Raw genomic sequence first — 23,005 nt, forward strand, 5'->3', positions numbered from 1 at the left:
CTCCAGAGAGGGGCTGCAAGTGAGACAGCCCTTGCAGAAGTTAACTAAAGGAGAGCCCAGCAAAACCTTTCCAGGAATATGCAGAAACGGCAGGGGCAGAATGTTGAAGGGACACCAGGTTCTCATTTCAGTGACTGATTTACTGCAATTTTCCTGCTCTTTAGGAAGGCCCAAATCTTACCTCACAGCATCATGACCCTGTAGCAATCACAGGCTGTGCTGTGGAGCTGAAGCCTGAAGCCTCACTTAAAAATGAATTATCCTGAGGCTTCTGCAAGAATCACAGCCCTGGTGTTTACAAAAGGCAGAAGCAGCTCATCTACAGCCCTCTGATGGTCTGATATGGAAGGGCTTCCAGGTTTATTGTATTTTAAATCAGTTGCATAGTTATAACAGTATTGAAATCTGAAAGCCTCCAACTTCTTATAGACTGACTATCAGCTCTGTAAAACTGTTTCATTCCTCCACACTGGACCCTGGGACACAAGGGCTCGCTGTGACAGTGAGAGGATGGAGCAGGGCTCAGGATCATAGGAGTTTCCAACCACATGCTAAAACAGCCAGTAAAGAACCAGTGATGTGCAATGAATGAGTGGTTTCTGTGGCATGGAAATCCGTCCAGAGGGAGTCCATGTGGAAATCATAACTGAGCTTTTCATAAATTACTGGAAGTCAAATGTTAACAACTTCCATGTAAGGAAGATAAAACGTGGAGCAGGGCTAGATGCGTGCATATCCTCAGCTCTATTATTCTTGCCTCAAAAAGCAGTGCAGCCAGCACTTTAATCACTCAGCCACTCATCTCTAAATTGTCTCTATAATTAACAATAAAGTGCTTGTTATTTGCATCACCATCCTTTATAGGAGCTGTGGCTGGGGATCAGGATGTGTATGGTGAGAAGCATGGCACAGGCATATGATGTGCAGAAAGCCTCTGCTCTTCTCCTCGAACAGGTTGCTCAGGAAAGAGGATCCAAACAGAATGGCTGGGAGCAAAGGGGTAAAACAGAGGAGACATGGGCATAGGAAACAGTGTGCCTCTGGGGTGCCCATCCTCTTCTGCCCGGGGAAAAGGTACCTCATTGTCCTGCACAGGGCAAACACAGCATGAGAAACTTTTTGAGTGACTTCTGAGTGCAATACACCCATCCTTGTGTTTATATGATAGCGGAGGAGTCCTTCAGAAATGTACAGGATGACCTAAGGGGTCTAGTTTCTATTAGTCATTTACTTGTAACAAACAGTAATTGGAACTCATGGCTAAAATCACAGGGGATTTTCTCAGGCAAAGCCACAGCTTGGACCTGGCTTTGGTGATGCTATAATTAGCATGTGTACAGAAACATATCCATTAGCATGGCAGACTTGTCTGGCCCAGTTTGCATTGATGTCAGTGATGGAATTGCCTCCTTAGTCCGACTTCTTGTATCCCCTGACACAGGAATGTGGGGTCTCTGGGTAAGTCATGCAAGAAGCAAAGAGAAAGGCATAAAGTTCTCTGCAAAAACAACTTTTTTTTTGTCATCAGCTGAAGGAAGGAAATTTAACTCAGGGTTAAGGAAAATGGGAAATGACTCATTCGGAAGGGATGCAGTCACTTTCAAATTAAACAGTCTAACTAATACAACTTGGACTTGATGATCTTACAGGTCTTTTCCAACCTAGTTGATAGAATGAATCAAAGATTTAACACAGAATGGTTTTGTAATGCTGTTAGCAAATGTTACTCTTTTGGTGCAAAAGGTTGTGTCTCATCCTTTGGGGATCTAGCTCCATTCTCACCCTCTCAGTGCCAAGGCTCAATGACCTAATGGTAGCTGTCTTACATGCATCCTCACAGCACTATAGGTAAACTGGCAAAAGAAGAAAAGGGTTTCATCATTAAGTGAATCTGGATCGGGCTGAGGTTCAGACTGTTGCTGTGGAAGCCAACAAATGACAGTATCCAGCAGATATGAAGCATCCTCTCTCCAAACTTTTGGACACCACTTGCAGACGCTGCCCTCCCAGGCACTGTGTGCCTGGCATGCTCCATCTGCAGGCAAGTGCACTGGGACACTGATGTGAGATGAGTCACTGGAGCAGAGCACAGAGCTCAGCACTCTTGGTTTCTGATCTGGGTCCTGCATCATAGATGTTTGTCACTGTAGAGCAGGGTGACACTTTCATGCTGTATTTGTTCCTGCAACCCAACAAGCACCCCATGTAAAAGTCTTTGTGTATCAGAGAGAACTGAGGTATTGCGGTTATGTACAAAGCCTGAACACACATTTTGGCACTATTGAGTCACACGTATTTCAGTAACAGCACAATCTCTACCCAGTGGCAATATAACCCAGACTGCTTTTCAGGGACAGCTATGGACAGTGGAGACTGGGGGCATCTCCATATTACTCCAAGGATGCCTTGCACAGCAGGACTGCTCCAGCTCTGGACCATGGATAGGTTTACATCCCTAATACGGCCAGGGTCCTGCTTGGTTCCATTCCTGCTGGGCTCCCACCTTCCTTGGGGAACAGTGTAGCTACTGGCTCCTCCACACGTCCTCTAGTGCTGCTCATGGCAAAACCGTCTTAGCAAAGCAGCGTTGATACTTGCCACATGGCACGCACTCATGTTACCGCAGGCACTGCAAATAGCAGCCCCTTCACTGCTGACAAGTGCACACGATGGACATACCAGGAGAGGTGAGCTACACTGACCTGTCCCTTCCAGACCACAGCTGCTGTAGAGACACCACACGATAGCCAAACCAACCCAAATAAAGAATAAAGCCAAACTAAGAGCAGCAAAACCTGTAGGAGCGATGCTGATGCCAAAGCCCAGGCAGCATCCCTGATGCCACACAGGTACCCAGCCCCTTCCCATGGCTCTCCTCTGGGAAAACCCCTTCTCCCCACTTGAACCTTGCAGCTGCATCTCCCTCTTATCGCCAAGGCCATCACTGCACCGGGGCAGGCAGACGGCTGTCCTGGTTTGTCTCCATACCTGTCAGCCACACTCACTGCAAAGGCACGTGTGGGCACCCAATGACAGGAACACCCGCTCCACACCCTCCCAGTCCTGCCTTGGCACACTGCAGAGCAGCCTCCCAGAAGGAAGAGAGCTTGCTGTTCGTTTTGAGGCAGTCATCACTCCACACAGAGCTTCAACCACTCGGGAAGGAACCAGGGAGCTCAGATGAAACTGGGAGTTACTGCTTTACCCGATCCTGCCCTGCGCCAAGGATTGGAAAGGGACTTTCTAAATGCACGAGCTTGTCTCTGAGTGTTCTGCAAGGAAGAGGAGGAAAAAGATGCTTCAGGAAACAACCAGGAAAGGGAAGGGATGGAAAGTAGGGCAAATAAATATGGTACATTAAGGCAGACAGTATGTTTCTGGAAATGGACACCAGGCTTTCTTCATCTGTTGTCCATCACTGGTTTTCTCTGGGCACCTCCATCTGCAGGTGGAGGTCTCTAATAGAAAACACATTTAAAAATGCCCTTTTTAAGACACCTTGAATTCTTTCTGCACTCCTGGACAACAGAACTTAAAAACTACAGCTAGCAGCAGCCACAGAACAGGCAGGCACTACACAAGCATGTCTGGCACGGTTTCCAAATCAAGATGCTGCTCACCCCAGCTCTGTCTTCTATTCAGAAAGCAATGTGTTTGGTAGGGACTCTTTTTTTAGGCCATTTAATTTGTGGTGCTCTGGGGATGCTTACAAGCATTTCATCCCATTCATTTGGAGCTCTTGGTTAGGTAACCCAAGGTCAGATTTAGGCCACCTCGTGTCTATCATCACATTTGTACTGGCTGGAAGAGAAGACAAGAGAGAGAAATATTGGGATCAAGACTGCAATATGCAGCACAGAGAAGGGACACCTGCATCCAAAACCAAGTCACAGGACAGTCTGGTCCTGTGAGCAATGCTGGAATCAGGAGCACAACACCAGAGACATCCCTGCTCTGGCTCTCAGTATGCACGGACACCACCATGGTGTGGGACTGCTCTGCAGTGCCCTGTCAGTCAAGGTATGACACTTTTCCTACACTGCAGGAAAATAAGTGCTGAAGGAAGGAACGATCCAGCTGCTTATGGAGCACCTCAGGTTTGCAGTGGGAGTTGCCTCCCACAACAAAATCTCTGTCTTTTCTTCCCACTCCAGCAGTGCAAAGGAGCCATAAAGCTGCTGTAATGAGCCTGCTGAAAGTTTTGGCTGGTAGGGGAAAATACCTGAGCAGCACAGCAGAGGAGTGACATGCTCTGTGCCTTCTCCAATGTTGGGCTAGGATGGGAGGTCACTAGAGACTGGGTTCATACTGCTGTCTTCTGACTCACTGAGAATGGCACAGTGAGAAGGTGACACCCAGGCTGGATGCCCAGGGCCAGGATTTGTTGGATTTTTACTGTACAGAAGGATCAGTTGTCACTTTTTCACCCATCTCCAGTGAAAATCACCTCCACATCCTTTCATTTGGTCTTAATGCCCTATCCCAGCTGATTTATTCGATCATTGGCAGGGACAGGGTTGTGCTCACTGTGTTTGAACACATAACTTGCGCCACTTAAATCCTTACTTGCAGTTTGCAGATGCATATTGCTTTTCCTTGCATACCAGTTGCTTGCAGTGAGCCAGCTATTCCTCGGCATCTCCCATCCCCAGGAGAAACCAATCCCTGCACAAGGCATTGGAGACAAGGGAAAGGAGAGCCTGTCAAACAGCCTGCTTTCCCTCTGAGTGCTCAAACAACACCTCCCTTTATCTCTCACTAGCCCTCTCAGTGAATTGAGTGCTTGTTCTGTTTTAGGTGGAAACACTCCAGCTCCAGTTTGTTGCTGGTTCCCTAGCACGGTCCCACTGCATGGCTCAGATCGATGAGGTCTAAACTAAAGCTACCTGGCACGATGTGCTCTGACTGCGCTGACCACTCGGGTGATTTGTGTTTAAACATCATCCCACTGCCTTGTGCCAGGACCTGCCCCACTGCCTGCCTGCTCCATGTCCAGACCAACCTCATGAGGTACCAGCTTGCAAGGACAGGGGTCCCAGCACTGGCTCTGTCAGGCAGGACGGAAGAGAATGATTTGAGACAAAAAGTGTTGATGCTGTTTATGGGTAAAGCAGAACGTTTTTACTTGGTTGGGGTTGTTTGTCCCCTGCTCTTCCTGAAACTGGAAACGCAGTGCAGAAAGTAGCACGGCATAAGGCAGAGGAGGCTGTCTTTAAAAATAACCCAACACTCACCTTCTTGGCCCTAGGAGCATAAATTAGGCTGGCCACTTGCCTCGGACAACTCCCCCGGTGCTGGGAACACGCTGTGCATGCACTGCCTTAATAATGGCCATCCTTGCTCCCTGGCAAGTCTGTGTCACTGAGAAACTGCCCACCCTCCCTTCACCCTGCGGCTTCAATCCGCTATATCAAACCCATACTGCCTGAAAGCAGACAAGGAAAGTTCTAACATAGGAGGGAAGAGGCAGAAGTCAACTGCCTGCACTGAAATGCAAATCCTGCTGTCATGGCATTCTCTAGCCCTGTTTCTTCTCCATCTGCAGTTCCTTTCTACCTCTCCTTCCTGTCCCATGGAATCCAGCCTCTTGCTTTCCAACCTGAATTTCCCACTGTTGCTTGAGTCATTGTCACTCTCAGGACTGATTTCTCATCTCATTTGTTTCTTTGTCATTTTTCACTCTCCTTCCACTTTGCCTCTGTTCTTTGGTTGCCTCCATCTGTCCTTTCAACCACTGTCCTTAAAGTCCTTCTCTTTCTACCACCAGTCTGTACTGCATTTATGACTTTAATGGCAGAGTTAGTGAAAGCCTCCTTACAGACACAGGCTCTCCTCAGCAACCTGCAGTTATCCAAACCTATGCTGTAAGAGTTGGCTCCATCTGGTTTTATCACTATCTTTCCCCTCCTGAGTTTTGCATGTTAAAGAGAATTCTTAGGCAGAGAAAGAAAACATGCCAAGATGACACTGACTCTGTTATAAGCCGTTAGCTTTGCAAATTGTATCAGCAAGTAAAATCCCCAAAGCTCTGCCATGTTACTGGAGCAAACTGAAATCCTACCCTGCAGCCAAACAAGTGAGTCCAAATGGCTTGTCCTCAGCAACGAGGGTTGGAACCAGACCAGCCTGAGACCAAACCTGACCCAATGCAATGCCAGCACCCCCTCTTAGCATCCCTCTAAGGTCCAGGGGGGCCTTGGTAGGGAGAGCTCATCGTGCCCCTAGCCAGCACATGGGCAGAGCTCCATGCTTCACTTCAGCAATCCTTTCCACCCTTTCTGTCTCTCCTGGCCACCATCCACAGGTCATGCCTCGAAACCACAGCCCCCCAGCCCCATCCCCACTGCCACGGCGCTGTGCCCTGACCTTTCCTTTCTGGGAACAGCACGCACCCCTCTCCTCTCATCACTTGACGGCCCTGCAGTGCCAATGGAGGGGCAGCCCAGCACCTTGCCCTTCTCCCTGCCTCCTCCTGCCGCTGCCAGCCCGGCGTGGTGGCAGCCGGGGTGTCATCACCTCCCGTGCCAGGGAGAGGTGTCCACAACTGTCCTGTACAGTCTGCTGGCAACTGTCAGCTGCACCCTGCGGAGGAGGGGCTGGGACCGCAGGAGGAACAGGCATACAACACCCTGCCGGTAGGGAAGGGGGATGCTCATTCAAGGCTGGGTGGCTCCCCTGGAGCAGTTTCCACACTATAAATAGGTACCCTGAGGATCCCCTTGTAAGAAGGGTCTTTCTCTGCAGCGGGGAGCCCCAGAGGGATGGGGGAGCACACAGACAGCTTTACAATAAGATGAACAAATTGTGCTATGCAGTTGATGAGGATTGGCATTCTTGTTCTGAATCACAAAGATCTTTCTGGGGCTCTGCTCTCGCTTTTTCTTCCCAAGGGTATTCCCCCTACAGCCTCCCCATTGCCTCAGTTGCTGTGCTGAAGTGATACAAGTCAACTCCAATAGGTGTGGATTGCATCTCCACATTAGTGCCTTCCTCACTATGGTATCCTGTAACTCTATATACTTGTACTCTTTACAATTGTATCTCAGCTGGATACAGCAGGATCTCCAGGTCTGGGTGAGACTTGCCTTCATTGCCTCTCCATAGCCACTGCCACCACCACTGCCATTGCTCAGGGCTCCATCTCCTATGGCCCAAAGCATGCTAACAATTGCGCAAAACCCTGGCAAGTTCACAAATGACTCCTGTCATGAAGCTGAAAAGCAGAGGACAACCTGTGCTTGCCAGGAGAAGACATGGGAAGGGTGTCTCTAAGCCACAGCACTTCGAAGGGCTGGTGGAAGGCAGAGCAGCACCTGCCCCTCCAGCCCAGCCATGCAAGCATCTCTCTTTGCCTCCCACCTTCCACACCAAAGATCTCTGTGATAACTACAGACTGGCTTTCAAGGTCATGCAGAGTGCTGACAGACTCCCCATTACAACCTATTTCACACATTATCTTCCAGCTTACACCACTGTCCGTGGCACTGCTGTCCAGCTCAATAAAAGCACAGGAATGGGAAGACACACATCCCACTGGAAAGTCTGTGATTGATGGTTTAATCACACAGGTCTTTCTTTGACATAGAGCAAGCATAGAGGGGAAGGAGGTCCTGCTTGAACCAGGCTAACTTAAACAGGGCCTCGCAAGGCATGGCACAGGGGCAGGAAAGGCACTGCGGGGCCCAGAAAATCCCTCTGGAAGACCATCCTAGAATCCAGCCTAGAAAGCCAATGTCTCTCCATATCAAATTGCTGGGTTGATGCAAAGGTGTTTCCTATCCAAGCATAAGAGAACCATTTGTTTCCTCTTCTTTAGCTACAAAGCCGTTTGTAGAGCCCTTCCCATTCAGCCGCTCTGCACTCCAGCGCTTGACCTTAATTTGTCTCTATAAAGAAGGTCCCATGCTCAGCCAGACACGTCAAGGCAGAGTATCACAGCAGTATCTAGGTTATGGAGAGGTATCACAGAAGACCTGCAGTCATGGCTGATATGGATTTATCTCAGTATCTTTCCCTTGTGAGAGGCTACTCAGTGTGCTGCCACGCTTCCTCTCCAAAACCAACAGCAATGTCTTATTTTCATGAGACCTCAGCTGGAAGAGAGCGGTGGCAGCCCCTGATCCCTGATCCCACCCATTCCCAAGCAGGACACACCGGAGAGATGAATGGACAGTAATGAAACTTCTGAATATGAGAACGGATTCCCCAGTGAACAGGTACCTGAGCATCTCCTCCACTCCTACTCCCCTGTGTGTGCACAGATACATTGGGGTTTCCACTGCCTCTGCTACATGCAGACACTTCCTTTCTCTACCTTCCTTTCTCTACAGCCTATCTCGCACTGAGCCCTTTGCTCCCAAGGACAGGCATCAAGGGCTTCTGCTCCAGTTTTCCTCAGAAAAAACTGTCCCACATTTCCAGACACTAGTCCAATACAATAGGATGGGAAAGGCTTTGGAGCAGGGAACCCGCAACACTATGGATATTCTACACTTATTGAAGGCTTCTTCAGTGCTGCCTAACCAAACTGCAGCCCACAGGACCTCCATCCAACAGCCACTAAGGAGTGTAATGCCCTGAGACAGGCATCCATTGTGGTAAGCACCATTTGACCTGATACCAGCGAGCTTGGGAGGCAGGAAGAGCAGGATGGCTTTGGGGGTGATTAGAAATGCTTTCAGCAGTGTGGTTCTTGCTTGGGCTGGTGGCTGGAGGATCTCAAGACGAGGGCAGCCCCCACCAGGGATGAACAAGCATTTCCTTCAGCTGGGGAGGAAAAAGATTAAGGAACCATTTTTCACACTCACATACACTTCAGAGGGAAAAATATTTACATGAGGGAGCAAGGACTTGGCAGGGGCTCCCTGGAGGCCGTTTGCTGTTTGTGCATTTCTCAGGACTGGGCTGGGACTGTGGAGCTCAGCGGTGGAGCATGAACCCCTCTGAGCTGCTGAGGAGGTGGTGAGAGTGGGGAGCTGTGCTCAGACTGTCTCTAGAGCTGGTGGTCAAACATCTTGCCACTGCTCTGGTGTCTATGCCTGCAGTGAAGTTGTTTGTGAGACCAGAGGTAGCTCTGGCAGTGGCCACCGCAGTTCCCTAATGCCTTTCCTTTGCATGACTGGAGGACCAGAGCCAGGAAAGGGTGCTGGGAGCATCAGAGCAGCAAATGTATTGGGAAGCAGGGACTGGGCTCTAAGCATCCTTGAAGACCAAGCATCTTTCCAAGGTGGGATGTGAAATGTTCTCCAGTCCTGTTTTAAAACAGGAATGGGGAAGCTGGATGGCAGCTGAGGGTCCCCACAAAGATGCCAAAGGTCTGATGTATTCCTTCATCAGAACCCCTGCAATCAGCAATGGCTTGTGTTTCTAGCTGGGGCTCTCTATCCCTTGAAAGCACAAAGTTACAAACCTATCAATTACTATAATTTGGGCATCTGCTGTGTTCTGGAAGTGCCTGGTGTAATCCCTCCCTATCCATGCTGCACAGTGACTCCCTGCTGCTGCTTCTGGAAATGAGAAGCTTCAAAACATGCCGGGCACACACTGGCCTCTGCTGCCAAGACTTTCATCATGGTCTTAAGTGGCATAAAGAATGCGAAATACTTGTCATTGCAACATGCTGGGCTGGGATCCTACTTTACATTAACCATGCTCTTTATTCACCCCCACCTGAAGCAGTAAGAGCTGCACGAGAAGAACCAGGCTGGGCAATAGATAACAGAGAACTGGCCAGAAGACTAGGATACTTTTCCAAAGACATCCCCCAGAAGCTTTTATAATCCCAACTAGGAGATAAAGAAACCTGGGACAGACAGCAGCAACCTACCACACTGTGCTCCTGTTACCTCTGCTCCTGCAGGGCAATTCACGCCTGCTTTCAGCCCAAGCTCCAAACCGGCATCTGGAGAAGCTACAGGGTGCAAGAGTACTGCAGTGTGGGGCTCATCCTGAGCAAGGTAAGACCTTGCTTGGAAAGTTAAGAGGGAGCAGAGCTATCATTCACTCCTTTCTGCTGCAATGCCAGTGCTGTGGCTTGCTTCTTGGACAGAACAGAGCACTGACAGCACTGGGCTTCGCAGGCAAGCCCTGAACCCATTGTGCGGTGTTTCGTGTTTCCCATCCCAACAGCCTCCACAGACATCTGTGTTTCCTCCCAGTCCCAGGGAACGCTGGCACTGGAGACCAGCAACAGAGGATTAAAGCCATAGCTGTACTGGTCTGCGCTTCTGCAGCAGCCCTGCTCTGGAGCAGCAGTGCAGGATCCATCCAAGTCTGCCACTGTTTGATGTCCAAACAAGCAGAAAAGCAGGTGGATGTTTAAAAACCACTTTGTCTACAAGCCCTGGCATAAATGGTGAAAACCAGACAAGCCTTTTTACAGCAAGGTGCTGAGCATCCACATCCTGCTCACCACTTCCAGGGCTCAGACCACCGGATAAACGAAGGGAATCCTCATCCACTGGATGCACCTCCCCACCAGCACCATTCAGGTGCTGGCTTTCTTTACTGATCCCTGAAGGATTCACTGGAAGAATCTTTGAGAGTATGGTGGAAATACAGCCAGCAAACAGCATTCAGCAAGGACACCTGACTACAAACATACCATAAACACTCTTTATTCAACCACAATGTCAGTCAATAGGGACTGCAATAAACACTCAAACTTTTGAACTTAGAGATATTCATCTATGCATCTATCTATCTAGCACAACAAAACATCTTCCAATTTCCCTGTTTATACACAGGTCTGTATGGTGCTGTCTACAGATAATGGAGATATAGATACATACATTACCTAAATATATATGCAATTGTGCAGAAATGACATTACCAAGGACAGTAAACAAGTAAATATTTCCCAACCCACTCTCGCTGGCACTGGCCATACTGCACTGAAATTCAGTTGTATGCTCCTGCCATTGGGAGGGTAAGAAAACAGGAGAAAAAGTGAAATTGAATGGATGGAGAAGATTCAAATCTGCTTTTTCCATGACAAAGATTGTAAGGGCTCAATACCATCTCAAACACTGCGTTTGATTCAGCACCCTTACACACAGCAATTCCATCAGATACCCACTGCCACATCCAGGGGAATCAGCACTGTGTCCTGCTCTTACAACGCTTATCAGGAGAGATAACCTCCTCCACAGATCTGTGTGAACTCCAGCTTCCAGCATGCGCTGCTCTGTCTAGACCCAGGCTGTGTCACTAAAACCCTGGGGAAGCATCTGTGCTCCCGGCCAAGCTGGATGTACTTTGCTCTGTGTCAGGAAAAGACAAGCCTGGGTCCTTTGGCCAAGGGTGGAAGAGAGAACTTGTACCACAGGTATGTATCACATACCACCAGCAGCAGCTTGAGGAACAGCCATAGTGCATTTCCCAGGAGGCAGTGATGGGTGAAATACTGGTGCTGTACTCTGCAGTGGGACAAGCAGCACCAACAGGTTCCCATGAGTGCCCTATGCAGCTGATCACTCCACAGGAACATGTCTGATATGAGGGTGTAGCTGCCCCAGCTGCCAAATGACAGTGTCCTCACAGCCCCTCACAGCATGTGTGTTCATTGCAAAATGTTCTCTGTGCCCCTAGGTCGAAAGGTTATGGCTAATGCCTGCTTTCAAAACAGCGCCAATAAAAGAATAACAAGGGGAAGAAGTGTTCAGGTTGCTGGGTTCAAGTCTCAGAAAGAGACAAGCTTTCACATCAAGAGACTTGATGTGGCACAGGGTGGAGATGTGAAAGAGCGGCTGCAGTTCTACCTGTGGGCCTGAGGAACCAAGCACAAGTGTAAAACCAGCAATGAAAGGAACCTTAATCCTTGCAAATCACTCATCTTGGGGGGCCTGGGGTCACAGCACTTCTCTGCTGAGAATAACACCCAGGGCCACAGGGGCTTTTCAAAACAGCCCTTGCTCGTGTGAACCTCAAGAACCACTCTGGGTACCATACACATTGCAAACCCCAAGTGCAAGCACTGATACTGCTCTTAGATGCTAGCAAAAGCTCCAGGTCAGACAGGGTGTGAGGTGCTTTACCAGGGATGGATGCTTTCACAGAGGCAGCTGGGGAGGGGGAAGACTGGGGTGATGCTTGTCAGAGGAGCAGCAGGCACCTTTCCTGCTCCCCCTTCTATCCCAGGGACACAGCCAGGCACTGCCATGGTCAGCCAGGTAACCTTTGCTTCCCTGTTGCTTTTGGAAGGGTGGCACTTGCTATCTGCTGAACAGAAAGCAGAGCAGGGAACATGCAAGCCCAGCCATCCTCCTCCCTCCTGCCAGAGGAATGAACATGCTCATAAACCCATCTCCTTGGGAAACGGATTCATCATACCAGTGAAAACAAACCCTCGGAGGCAGAGGACAGGCAAAGGGAGGGGCAAAAGCCCTTCCCTTGGCCAGTGCTGGTGTTTCAGACTCCTGGCAGCTGGAACACTGTAATTAAAGGCAGAAGAACGGCCATCTCCATGTGTCAAAAGACAAGCAGCAGGGAAGAAGACCGGCTTTGATGAACAGAGACATGCTGGTTGGAACTCAGGGAGAAAAGGAGTTTATGATCTTTGGGAGAAGGGGCAGGCAACTCAGGAGAACTGCAAGGATGTCATGAGGTTATGAAGGGAGAAAATCAGAAGGGCAAAAGCCCAGCTAGAACTTAATCTAGATGCTTAATGCTTTCTTTGCCTCAGTCTTTAATAGCAAGAGCAGTTGTTCTTGGGGTACCCAGCCCCTGAGCTGTTAGGGACAAGGAGCAGAAAGAAGTCCCCATAACCCAAGGGGAAATGATCAGTGACCTGCTGCTACACCAGACAAACACTCAAGTCTCTGGGGCTGGATGGGATGCACCCAAGGAGACTGAGGGACTCATCAAGCCACTTTCCATCATTCATCATTGGTCCTGGCTGACTGGGGAGGTTCCAGCCGACTGGAAATTGGCAAATGTGATGCCCATCTACAAGCAGGGCTGGAAGAAGGATCCAGGGAATTGCAGGCTTGTCAGCCTCAGAGGGCCAAGGCCATTGGTATGAGGTTCAGCAAGGCTCAGTGCCATGTCCTGCCTTTGGGTCATAACAACCCCATGCAACGTTACAGACCTGGGAAAGAGTGGCCGGAAAGCTGCCCATCAGAAAAGGACCTGGGGATGCCAGTTGACAGCTGGGTGAATATGAGCATCTTGTGCCAAGGTAGCCAAGAAGGCCAGCAGCATCCTGGCCTGTATCAGCAATAGGGTGGCCAGCAGGAGTAAGGAAGTGGCTGTCCCCCTGTGCTTGGCACTGGTGAGGCTGCATCTCAAATCTTGTGTTCAGTTTTGGGCCCAGGACTACAGGAAAGACATTGAGCTGCTGGAGTGGGTCCAGAGAATGGCAACAAAGCTGGAGAAGGGTCTGGAGCACAAGTCTGATGAGGAATGCTTGAGGGATTGGGGGGGAGAGGGGTTTAGCCTGGAGAAAAGGAGTCTCAGGGGGACCTCATTGATCTCTACAGCTACCTGAAAGGAGGCTGTAGCAAGGTGGGAGTCTGACTCTTCTCCCAAGTAACAAGTAATAGAAGAAGAAATGGCCTCAGGCTGTGCCAGAGAGGGTTTAGACTGGATATTAGCAAAAACTTCTTCACCAAAAGAGCTGTCAAGCACTGGACCAGGCTGCCCAGGGAGGTGGTGGAGTTACCATCCCTGGAGGTATTTAAAAGACATGTAGATGAGGCACTTGGGGACATGCTTTAGTGATGGACTTGACAGTGCTGGGTTACTGGTTGGACTTGGTGATCTTAAAGGTCTTTTCCAACCTAAATGATTCTATGAGTACATACCAGAAGGGCACGAGATGCTGGGAGACAGATTTCAGCCTGATGCTTACTCCTGGACAGGGTTGTCAATACCCTCCCCTCTATGGCAAAAACACATCCCTTATAGTAAGTAAATACATAAATAAGCCCTTTGAAAAGCTCAGTGACTGTGACGTGGGAGAGTTGAAGAGCACGCTGTGTGCCTGCTCACACATCTGCTCCCTTTCCAGAGAAGCCAGCCTCTTTTCCTACACTATTAAACCCTGGCCTATTTTCAAACATTTGGGTACATTTGGTAACTTAAGTCTCTTCTGTTCCTCTCCACTGTACCTGCTGTACCCACTGCCTCAGCAGTGTCCTTTGGCAGGGTCTCCCCTTCACCTGAAGCCCAGGGGAGGACACAGGCATGGACCTGGCTTCACCAGTGAGGCTGGGGCCGGCAAACCCCGACACCCCCTGGCAGTGGGATATGCAGTGATGTGCAGTGCTGCACATGATGAACTGCTGAGCAGTTTGGGATATGAGGTGCTTTGGGAATGTCCTGTCCTGAGGATGTGCTGAAGTTGTGCTCCCAGGTGGGGGTCTGCATTCAGACCCTGCTCCCTCTGCCAACTCCCCTTGCACTTCCACACCTCCCCGATGCCAGAGCAAGCAGCAGGTTATATTTCAAAGCCTGGCTTCCCAGAAAGCAAAAGCTCTCCAGGAGTGCCCCCAGGAAGAGAAGGGCCAACATAACTCAGCAGCTCTCAGTACTCTGCCTGTTTTGGAGGACAAAGCAAAGACAGCCCCTGATGTGAAAGCTACAGCTGCCTGAACCACAAGCAGGACGTATGGCGAGGTCAGTATTTTGTAACAACACAAATGCTGCATTCATGACGCTCCTCTTGACTTTAAAAACAATAACAATCTGTTTGGTCAAAGTGGCTAAAAGCAGAGAATGTACCGCAGGGCTCCAGTTACTTGTACCCAGTGACACCAGGCTGGACCGTATCCCACCCATGCTCCATTCACCTTTGTGGCAGTGGTGTAAGGTGCAAACCAGCAGCATAGCAGGCAGCCAGCTCAGTTTGCTATAAGAATTTGGTATTCAGTCACAATGATTCTCCTCAAATTAAGTCACCACTGTGTGTTTTACCAGATACATTTAACCTGGGCCAACCATCTGCTCAGGTAAAATCCTAAGTACCCTAAATCAATGTAAGTAGCTATTGTTCTGACTTCGGTGCTCCATTTTTTGATGCCTATAAAACTATCTTTTTATTATCAAATGTGTAAACAGGCCAAAGGATTCCTTACACAGCTTTTCTTTTTCAACCATGCAACAGGAAAGGTTTGTCAAGTTCAGCTTTTTTCCTCAACATTACCCCCTTTCCATTCCCTCTGCCCCCAGAACTGTGCAGCTCATATTTCATCAGTTTTATTAATATTGTCATAGAGGGAAAAAACCAATTCTTCAACATTCAGAATTCATTGCAAGCCTGAGGTTTCCTAACAGCGTAGCTGAGCATGGCAGTACCAACATCAACTGCCCAGTGCCAACAGCCCAATGTCTCCTGTCCCTGCCACATCCATGTACTCTGGATGCTGCAGTGGTTCTGCAATTAAGACACTTGCTCATCTCAGCTTTGGCTACATACAGCCGCAACATCTGAAGCAGGAACACAGCCAGCCAAGCAAATAGAGCAATTATTTGGACAAGTCCTGGTCCACAACATATGCTACTGAAATGCAAATAATTAGTAACAGTAAAAACACAGACAGCAACTGAAATGTGGACACTGGATTTCTTTGTGCCTGCTGAATGTGCTGGAGGCTGGTGTGACCCCCAGTCATGAGCTGTCACTGTGGGACACCCATTCCCTCTGTGCCCTTACTACCTGACAACCTACGCTGCCCCTGGGTGTTGCAAAACACAGCAAGTGACTGACAGGAAGCGGCAAGGTTAAAAACGGAGGAGATATCGATCACTACAATCAAGAGGTTAAGTTTTACTTCCGCCTGAACACTACATACTAATCATGGCCCATTCTAAGCTAAAGTGCATCTCAGTGTACCTCCACCACAGCACACCAGCCTCTCGCATTCCAGTCCTTGTGCAGTAGGAAGCAAACAGCACCTGACTGCAGGTCTGGTCCTGCACTGCATCTCCCATGCTCCAGCAGCCTGTTAATGTTTATCTGAGGAGCACACGTTTATGCTGACCTGGGGCCTCGCACACCACACCACACCATGCCATCACAGCCTCTGCCCCTGTGGCTCACAGAGGACTTCAGGCACTGCCAACAACCCCATCCAGTTTGGGAAAAAAAAAGAAGGGGGCACAAGCAGTTTCCAGAACCCAGCCCCACAAACGCCAGGTTGGGGTTTTACTGTGAGGGGTGTGAGAGCTCGAGGAGTTTGTCACTGCCCTGCAGCTTGCAGCAGCGGCAGCAGGGATCAGCAGCAACACCTCACACACACTGCCGTTCTCCTCCAGCCCTCCTTGGGGAGGACCCTTTCAGCATCACCGCTTGGGGCAAGCCCTTCTCAGAGCAGTCAAGAGAGTCTGGGCTACGCGGGAACTGCGAAGAGGTGTCGGCATCCAGAATCTCTTCTCCATCCCCCCTCTCAGCTTCTGGTCTCCCCAGGACGGTGCCTGCTGCTTCCTTGCAGCTCTGCCCCGAAGCCCCTCTGCCTGCAGCGGGGGGTACCAGCTCTGGGGACTCGGCTCACCCCACCGCATTTACAAAGCCAGCTCTTCCCCGAGGACCCAGCTACCCCCAGACACCACATACAGACTACAGCACGGCCCCAGCAGCAACGCAAGAATGCCCCCCGCCACCCCACCCCCCCCCCCCCCCCCCGCCCCCCCCCCCAAGCCCCCTGCAGAGCAAGTGCGTGGAAATGCGGGAGGAAGGGGGGACTTGGAGGGGATGCTCATATAAGCGGTGCCTGAGCATCCATCCCTCTGCGGAACATCACGGCCCCACATATCCCGTGAGCACCGTTTCTCCCCACCGCTCCCGGTTGTTTCTGAGAAGACCCCGCACTTCCATACGCTCCCGGCCCTCGGGTGCAGCCTTTCACATGGCAGCTGTGGGTGCAGGGAAGAGGGAAGCTCCATTCCCCCCGCTCCAGTCGCTGCTTCTCTCCAGCCAGGGACTTCGAGAGAACAACCCCATGGCAGCAGTGCCACTGCCCTGCAGGGTCACTGTCCCCGTCGCCACTGCCGTACCCTCCGGTGCCGTCCGGCACCTGCCCGCCCGTGTCTCCCCGCTGACAGCCCTGGGCGCCCGCCGCCAGCCTGGGAGCAAACAGCAAAGCCTGCAGAGGGGAAACCCTCCTCAAACCGACAGACCCCGTCCGTCCCGCGGCAGGAGCTGCGCTGCCAGCCTCGTGAAGCAAACCCTCCGCCCGTCCCACCTCATCGGGCTCGCTGTCATTGGAGACTTGTGCTTAAACAAACCGGGCAGTTTAAAAGCTTTGGTTGGAGCCTCAACGAAAGAATGGTTTGTAGCAGCATTTCACTCGACCTCCTTCCCAACATCACATTCCTGAGTCCCACAGTCACACTATCACATTCTGAGCAAACAGCCCATTTATTTCTATTATTATTATTTCAGCAGAAAGTGCTGTAGCGCTTGGCAAAGAAAGCATTCCTTCTTTCTGGGCGTTGTTTAAACTGCCCCACCGACGGCAACTGCCCGCTGATCCGACACAGCCCCACCGAGCCACGCTAGCCCCGCTCCTAGCATCCCTTTTCGGGGGGGGTTGTCACCGATTGCTATCTCCGCGCTGTCCCCTGGGCTGGACAGCACCGGCACCGCCGCCCGAGGCTGCGCTTCTGCCGGGGCAGGAGTTCCACGGCCACCGGCTCGGCTGTAGCAAGGAACCGAGAAGGTTCGGGCAGGGGACCCGACTCCGCTGTCGCCGAGCGCGGCGTCCAGCCGGGCCCTGCTCCCACCACCGGCTCCTGCAGTAAGGTCAAGTTCAAGACCGGCAGCTGCCAGGAAGTTCGTCCGGGGACGAGCCTTCTGCACAGCCTCAATTACCAGCACCTACCCCCCCCCCCCCCCCCACAGCCTCCACCCCCTCAGCACGGTACCTTTGCAGTGCAAAAACTCCTCGGGGTGCGGGAAGGAGCCCTCCTCGCACAGCAACTCGCAGGTTTTATCCGGTGTCAAGGGGTAGCCGTTGTCCTCCTCGTTGTAGTCGCTCTTGCCGTTGCTGTTGGAGTAGCCGTTGGCATACATCTTCAGGGCGGACCTGCGGAGGCACAGGAGCTCCTGGAAGGCATACCTGAAGTCTGGGCTCCTGCAGTAGATCAGAGGGTTGAAGGCAGAGTTGACATAGCCCAGCCAGTTCAAGAGGATGTACACGTACTTGGGTATGATGTCGTCTTGGATGACATGCACGATGTTGACGATGAAGAAGGGCAGCCAGCACAAAGTGAAGGTGCCCATGATGATGCCTAGGGTCTTGAGGGCCTTGTGCTCCTTCAAGAAGAACTTGGAGGAACGGCGGTGCCCACCTCCCCCTTTCTGCTCCTGCTCCTTGTTCTGGGTGTGAAACCTTCCCTCGCTCCTGTCTATCTTCTGCAACTGCTTCTTGGCCACCTGGAAGACTCTGGCGTACACGAATACCATGACCACGAGTGGCAGGTAGAAGGAGATGATGGAGGAGGCAATGGCATAGGCTTGATTGGTGAAGAAGTCACAACACGTGTCCTTCTCGTAGCACAGAATAGCCTCATCACGGTCTGCCCGGTACCAATGCATTTGGATGGGCAAGAAGGAGGTGAGGGCAGAGACCACCCACACCACAAGGATGACCACACGTGCTTTGCTCTTGGTCAGCAGGCTCTGATATTTGAAAGGGGAGGTGATGGCAAAGTACCGGTCTACTGCAATGACACAGAGAGTCTCAATGCTGGCTGTGACACAGAGAACATCCAAGGAGGTCCAGAACTCACACCAGAAGTTCCCAAACTTCCACATCTCCATGATGATGTGGCAGGCGCCGAAGGGCACCACGGCCAGCCCCATCACCAGGTCGGCGCAAGCCAGCGAGGTGATGAAGTAGTTGGTGACAGTCTGCAAGCGCTGGAAGCGGGCGATGGCGGTGATCACCAGCACGTTCCCGAAGACGATGGCCAGCACGATCACCGACATGAGGATCCCCATGCCCACCATCCACACGTCCCGCGACAGCGTGGGGTCGGCGGCGCTCTGGTTCTCGCTCACGTTGCCTCCGGGCAGCTCGGTGCCTGCCACCCCCATGGCCCCGCAGCGAACCCCTCAGGCAGGCGGCGGGGGCTCGCCTTTGCCTAGAGCTGCTCCGCGGCAGCGCCGCTCTGGGCGCCGCACATACGGGACGGCAGGTGCGGGGCGGGCTGGGCACGGGGGTGCTGCCGCCGAGCGTGCCTGGGACGGCACCGCTCCGCTCCCCGCTCCCCGTGCGCGTCCCGTCCCGTCCCGTCCCGTTCTGTCCCGTTCTGTCCCGTCCCGTCCCGTCCCGTCGCGGCGGCCGCGCGCCCGCCCGACTCCCCCAGCCCGTTAGGCGCCGCGTAGCTTATAGCGACACCCGCCGTGACATCACCGCCACACAGCCAATGGCGGCCCTCGCCGCGCCCCGCGAGCACCTCGCACCCCCCTCTCCGTACCCCTCTGCACCCCGCCCGCCAGCCCCACGCTGTCCCCCAGCCCCACGGGTGTCCCCATGTCTCTCAGCCCTGCCCCGCGGTGCCCCCAGCACACATAGCACTAAGGAGATACTCCGGACGCAGGTGCTAGGCGTTGGAGCCTGCCTTTCCCGAGAGCCCCGTCCTCACCGGTGACACTTTGATGCCAGAGAGGGACTCTTCCTTAGGGACTGCAGTGATAGGACAAGGGGTAATGGATTCAAACTTAAACAGGGTGGATTTAGATGACACACTAGGAAGAAGTTATTCCCTGTGAGGGTGCTGGGGTGCTGGCACAGGGTGCCCAGAGAAGCTGTGGCTGCTCCATCCCTGGCAGTGTTCAAGGCCAGGTTGGATGGAGCTTGGAGCAACCTGCTCTGGTGGAAGGTGTCCCTGCCCATGGCAGGGGGTTGGAACTGGTTCTTTCCAACTCAAACCACTCTATGATTCTGCGCCACCCAGGTGTCTGGCCTTGCCAGCCCCCAGCACAGCACCCTGGCTGTGGTTCATGCCCAGTCCAACCCATTGGCACACAGGCATCCAGGGTGGTGGGATGCATCTGAGTGCTGGAGCTGCAGACCAGCCCCAGAATCCAGAGCTAGTCAATGGCACAGACACCCTCGACTGCTTCAGAAGGCAGGCAGGGAGGCTGTGCCACTGCCAGGCACCACAGTCCCCCATGCTGCAGCCACGCATGTGGCTAGCCTTAGACACTAACAGTCACAAGTATTTCCCTCCAAAGCAAACAGATTTGCTAAATAAGGACTAAGGAATCCTGGAAACTTCCTTTTAGTCTAACAGGAGATAACGCTGATGCTGGAGTTTCAGTTCTGCCAATTGCTCTGTACTGACACTGTCCAGCCTAGTGCTGCTCTCCCACAGAGATTTATCATGCTGCCTGCAGGTCCCAGGGGCTTGTGGAGGTGACATCGAAGCCTGAGGGCTGTGGTTCTAAAATTGCCCTTTGTCACAGAAAGGGAGAATAGAAAGAGCTGCTTTTGCCTGGATTTACCTCCACACCTCCGGCTGCACCAGGAGTGTCTTGTTGGGTGCTGCTCTATGTCCCTCCTCTGGCAGAGGCAGTGGAGGATTCCTGCCTTCACTAGCAATTAAAGAGTTGCTAATGTTAAATCTCATTTGAAACACATCAGCTACTGGAGCCCCATGGGCTTCACAGCTCTGCCTTGTTTCTCCCGGACGGCAAAGCCACAACCTTCACCCTGCCAGCCCTGTGCCACAGCCCGCTGGGTGTCTGTGTCGCACCCGCCTGTGCCTGGCTATTTATAGAGGAGCTGAGTGTACGGGGAGGAAGCTCTGTGGTTTAAACAGAGGGGCAAATGAGGTGCTGGAATCAGGAAATGAGATGAAAGGCAGTTCAGCGGTACGGGGTTTCTGTCTAGGCAGGGATCTTCCCTAACCAGTGGCTTCCCTGTGCTTTCTCCATGCTCTGCACACTTCAGAGGTTTTAAAATGAAGAGATTTGAACAAAAGAGCCATGGGGCAGGAAAACGAGAAGATTTGGGCCCTACATGTTGTCCTCAGCTCTCTGTTCCTGCTTCTTTTGTAAGAGCTGATCAGAAGGCTCCAGAAAGTGCTCAAGGTAAGTTTCTGGTAATAACCTGGTAAGTTTGCTGTGAAGTTTCCCATGGGTTAGGCGAACATGGGAATACTCCGACACCAAATCAAAGAGCTTAAAAAGCACTAGGTCCCCTATCCTAACAGCTATAGAAATGTTCCTCCTTGCATGAAGCACTGAGTCTTGGAAAGAAGAGAGGCAGGACTGGGTACATAGTAGGAAACACCAGCTCTGAGGGAGTCAAATCTCTCTGCTTCATAACAGGCGCTTTATCAAAGACATCTTTATGTCCTGCACATCCCTGGTAGCAATCCTCCATCCCTCCCCAGAGCCTGCTTCAGACCTCTGGAAGTCTCTGTGGCCCAGGGCACACAAATCAGCCAGTCCAGTTTACATCTGAGTGTTTTGTCTTTGTTGTATTATATCTAAAGTTGTATTATACTTCAAGCAGCCTGAACCTCTGCTTTGGTTAACAGGGTGTGGTGAAGGAAGCAGAGAAAGGCTAATTTTTCTTCCTTGATTCTGCAGCTCTTGCTTGTGTTGGCAATCTTTGTTCACCTCTGTGAGGTGTGTCAGGGTGGGCCCATGGCTTGAGCTGGTTTCTGCCCTTGGCTAAGTAGTGGTGACCCACACCAAGTGGGACTAGTGACCACAGGTCAATTTTGAGTAGTTATTGGCTTTCCAGCATGTTCAAGACCTCTTATTTAAACAAATACAATACCAAACCTCAGAGAAGAACAAGTTTGCACTTCTTGCACTGCCTAAGGAGCTGGGGAGAACCCCAGTCCACCCCAGAATGCCTCCTTCTGGGTTCCTTGAGCTTGGAGGATGTCAAAACCAAGCACATCTCATTTGTTTCGTGCTGCACCACTGACCCTGCTGCTTCGTCATCACACTAATCTTTTCTCTTTTATAATTGGATGTGTGCTCCCTCCTTGCTGGGTGACATTTGAAGAAGGGCCTGTGTGATCAATGAGAGAGGCAGGGCTGGTAGCAAGAGGTAATCACTTTTATTAGCCCAACTGACATAATTGGAAAAAAACAGCCAGGCTTTCAGGCACGCAAGAGCTTCCCGAGGGCTGTGACTAGCAGCAATGCAGGTCTTAACCCAGCCTGCCCAGATGCTTGTCACAAGCTGGAAAGCACAAGCACTCTGATGTTAAGCAGCTGGCCTGATCAGGCCCTTGGCAAGCAGTGGGAAGTGACAGCCTTTGACACAATGTTTGACAGGAGAGGAATTTGTAAAATCCCCATCTTGCAGAGACCTGATGAACATCAGTATTTGGTATGTCGCTGAGGGGAGGCTGCAGAGAGCAGAAGCAGCCTGCAGAGAGCATGGGAGCATCCTTCTTCTGAGGCTGCTTGCAGGGGTCAGGGAGCTTTCGGCAGGTTAGCTGTGGCAGCAGCACTGCAGCCTCCTGGCTTTTGATTTCTCTTTCTCTCTTGCTTTATAAGCCATAAGGGGGAGCCACCCATGACTTCCAGCTCTCCGTTAATCTCTCGCTTATGCTTCTTTGGAACAACAGTGCAATTGGAAATTAAGGTTTGAGTGATAAAATGTGGGTTTCTTTCTTTCTTTCTTTGTTTCTCTCTTGGAGCTCCCTGCATGGTCTGGTGGGGCATCTGCTTGCTTCAGGAGCCTGCAGCAGGAGAAGCTCAGGGATGCCCCTGGCCCCCACATACAGCAGAAGGGACAGAAGCACTCTTGCTTCTCTTTGATGATGGAGATGCTGTCACCTCCACCCTTGGGCAGCCATCCCCATCCCCAGTGCCCCCAGGGACCATTCCTATCCTGTGTTCTGCAGGGATTCAGGCTGTGGAGGGCTCTCCTCCACTCTTGAGGGCTGCAGGATGATGTGAAGTGCCTGAGACAGCACCCATCTGGCATGAGCATCCTTAATGCTTCAAAATGTGCTACCACTGCTGAAGAGTGCCTGTCCCCACATCCTCCCTTGCAAGGTGCTGTGGAGGTGTGAAGGGAAACTGAAGGGT

General features: G+C 51.6%; 1 protein-coding gene across 1 annotated transcript in view; it reads right to left on the reverse strand.

Annotated features, from left to right (window-relative positions):
• ADRB2 (adrenoceptor beta 2) overlaps positions 1-19,036 on the reverse strand; it is a 31,408-nt gene extending 12,372 nt beyond the window's left edge. Inside the window, exon 1 of the mRNA XM_005142691.3 lies at positions 17,863-19,036. Within this exon, the coding sequence (XP_005142748.2) occupies positions 17,863-19,036 (1,174 nt within the window). The remainder of the gene's footprint in view (positions 1-17,862) is intronic.
• Positions 19,037-23,005: the final 3,969 nt, after the last annotated feature.

The sequence above is a fragment of the Melopsittacus undulatus genome, chromosome 10 (genome assembly GCF_012275295.1).
Source record: "Melopsittacus undulatus isolate bMelUnd1 chromosome 10, bMelUnd1.mat.Z, whole genome shotgun sequence".
In the NCBI taxonomy this organism is placed as follows: domain Eukaryota; kingdom Metazoa; phylum Chordata; class Aves; order Psittaciformes; family Psittaculidae; genus Melopsittacus; species Melopsittacus undulatus.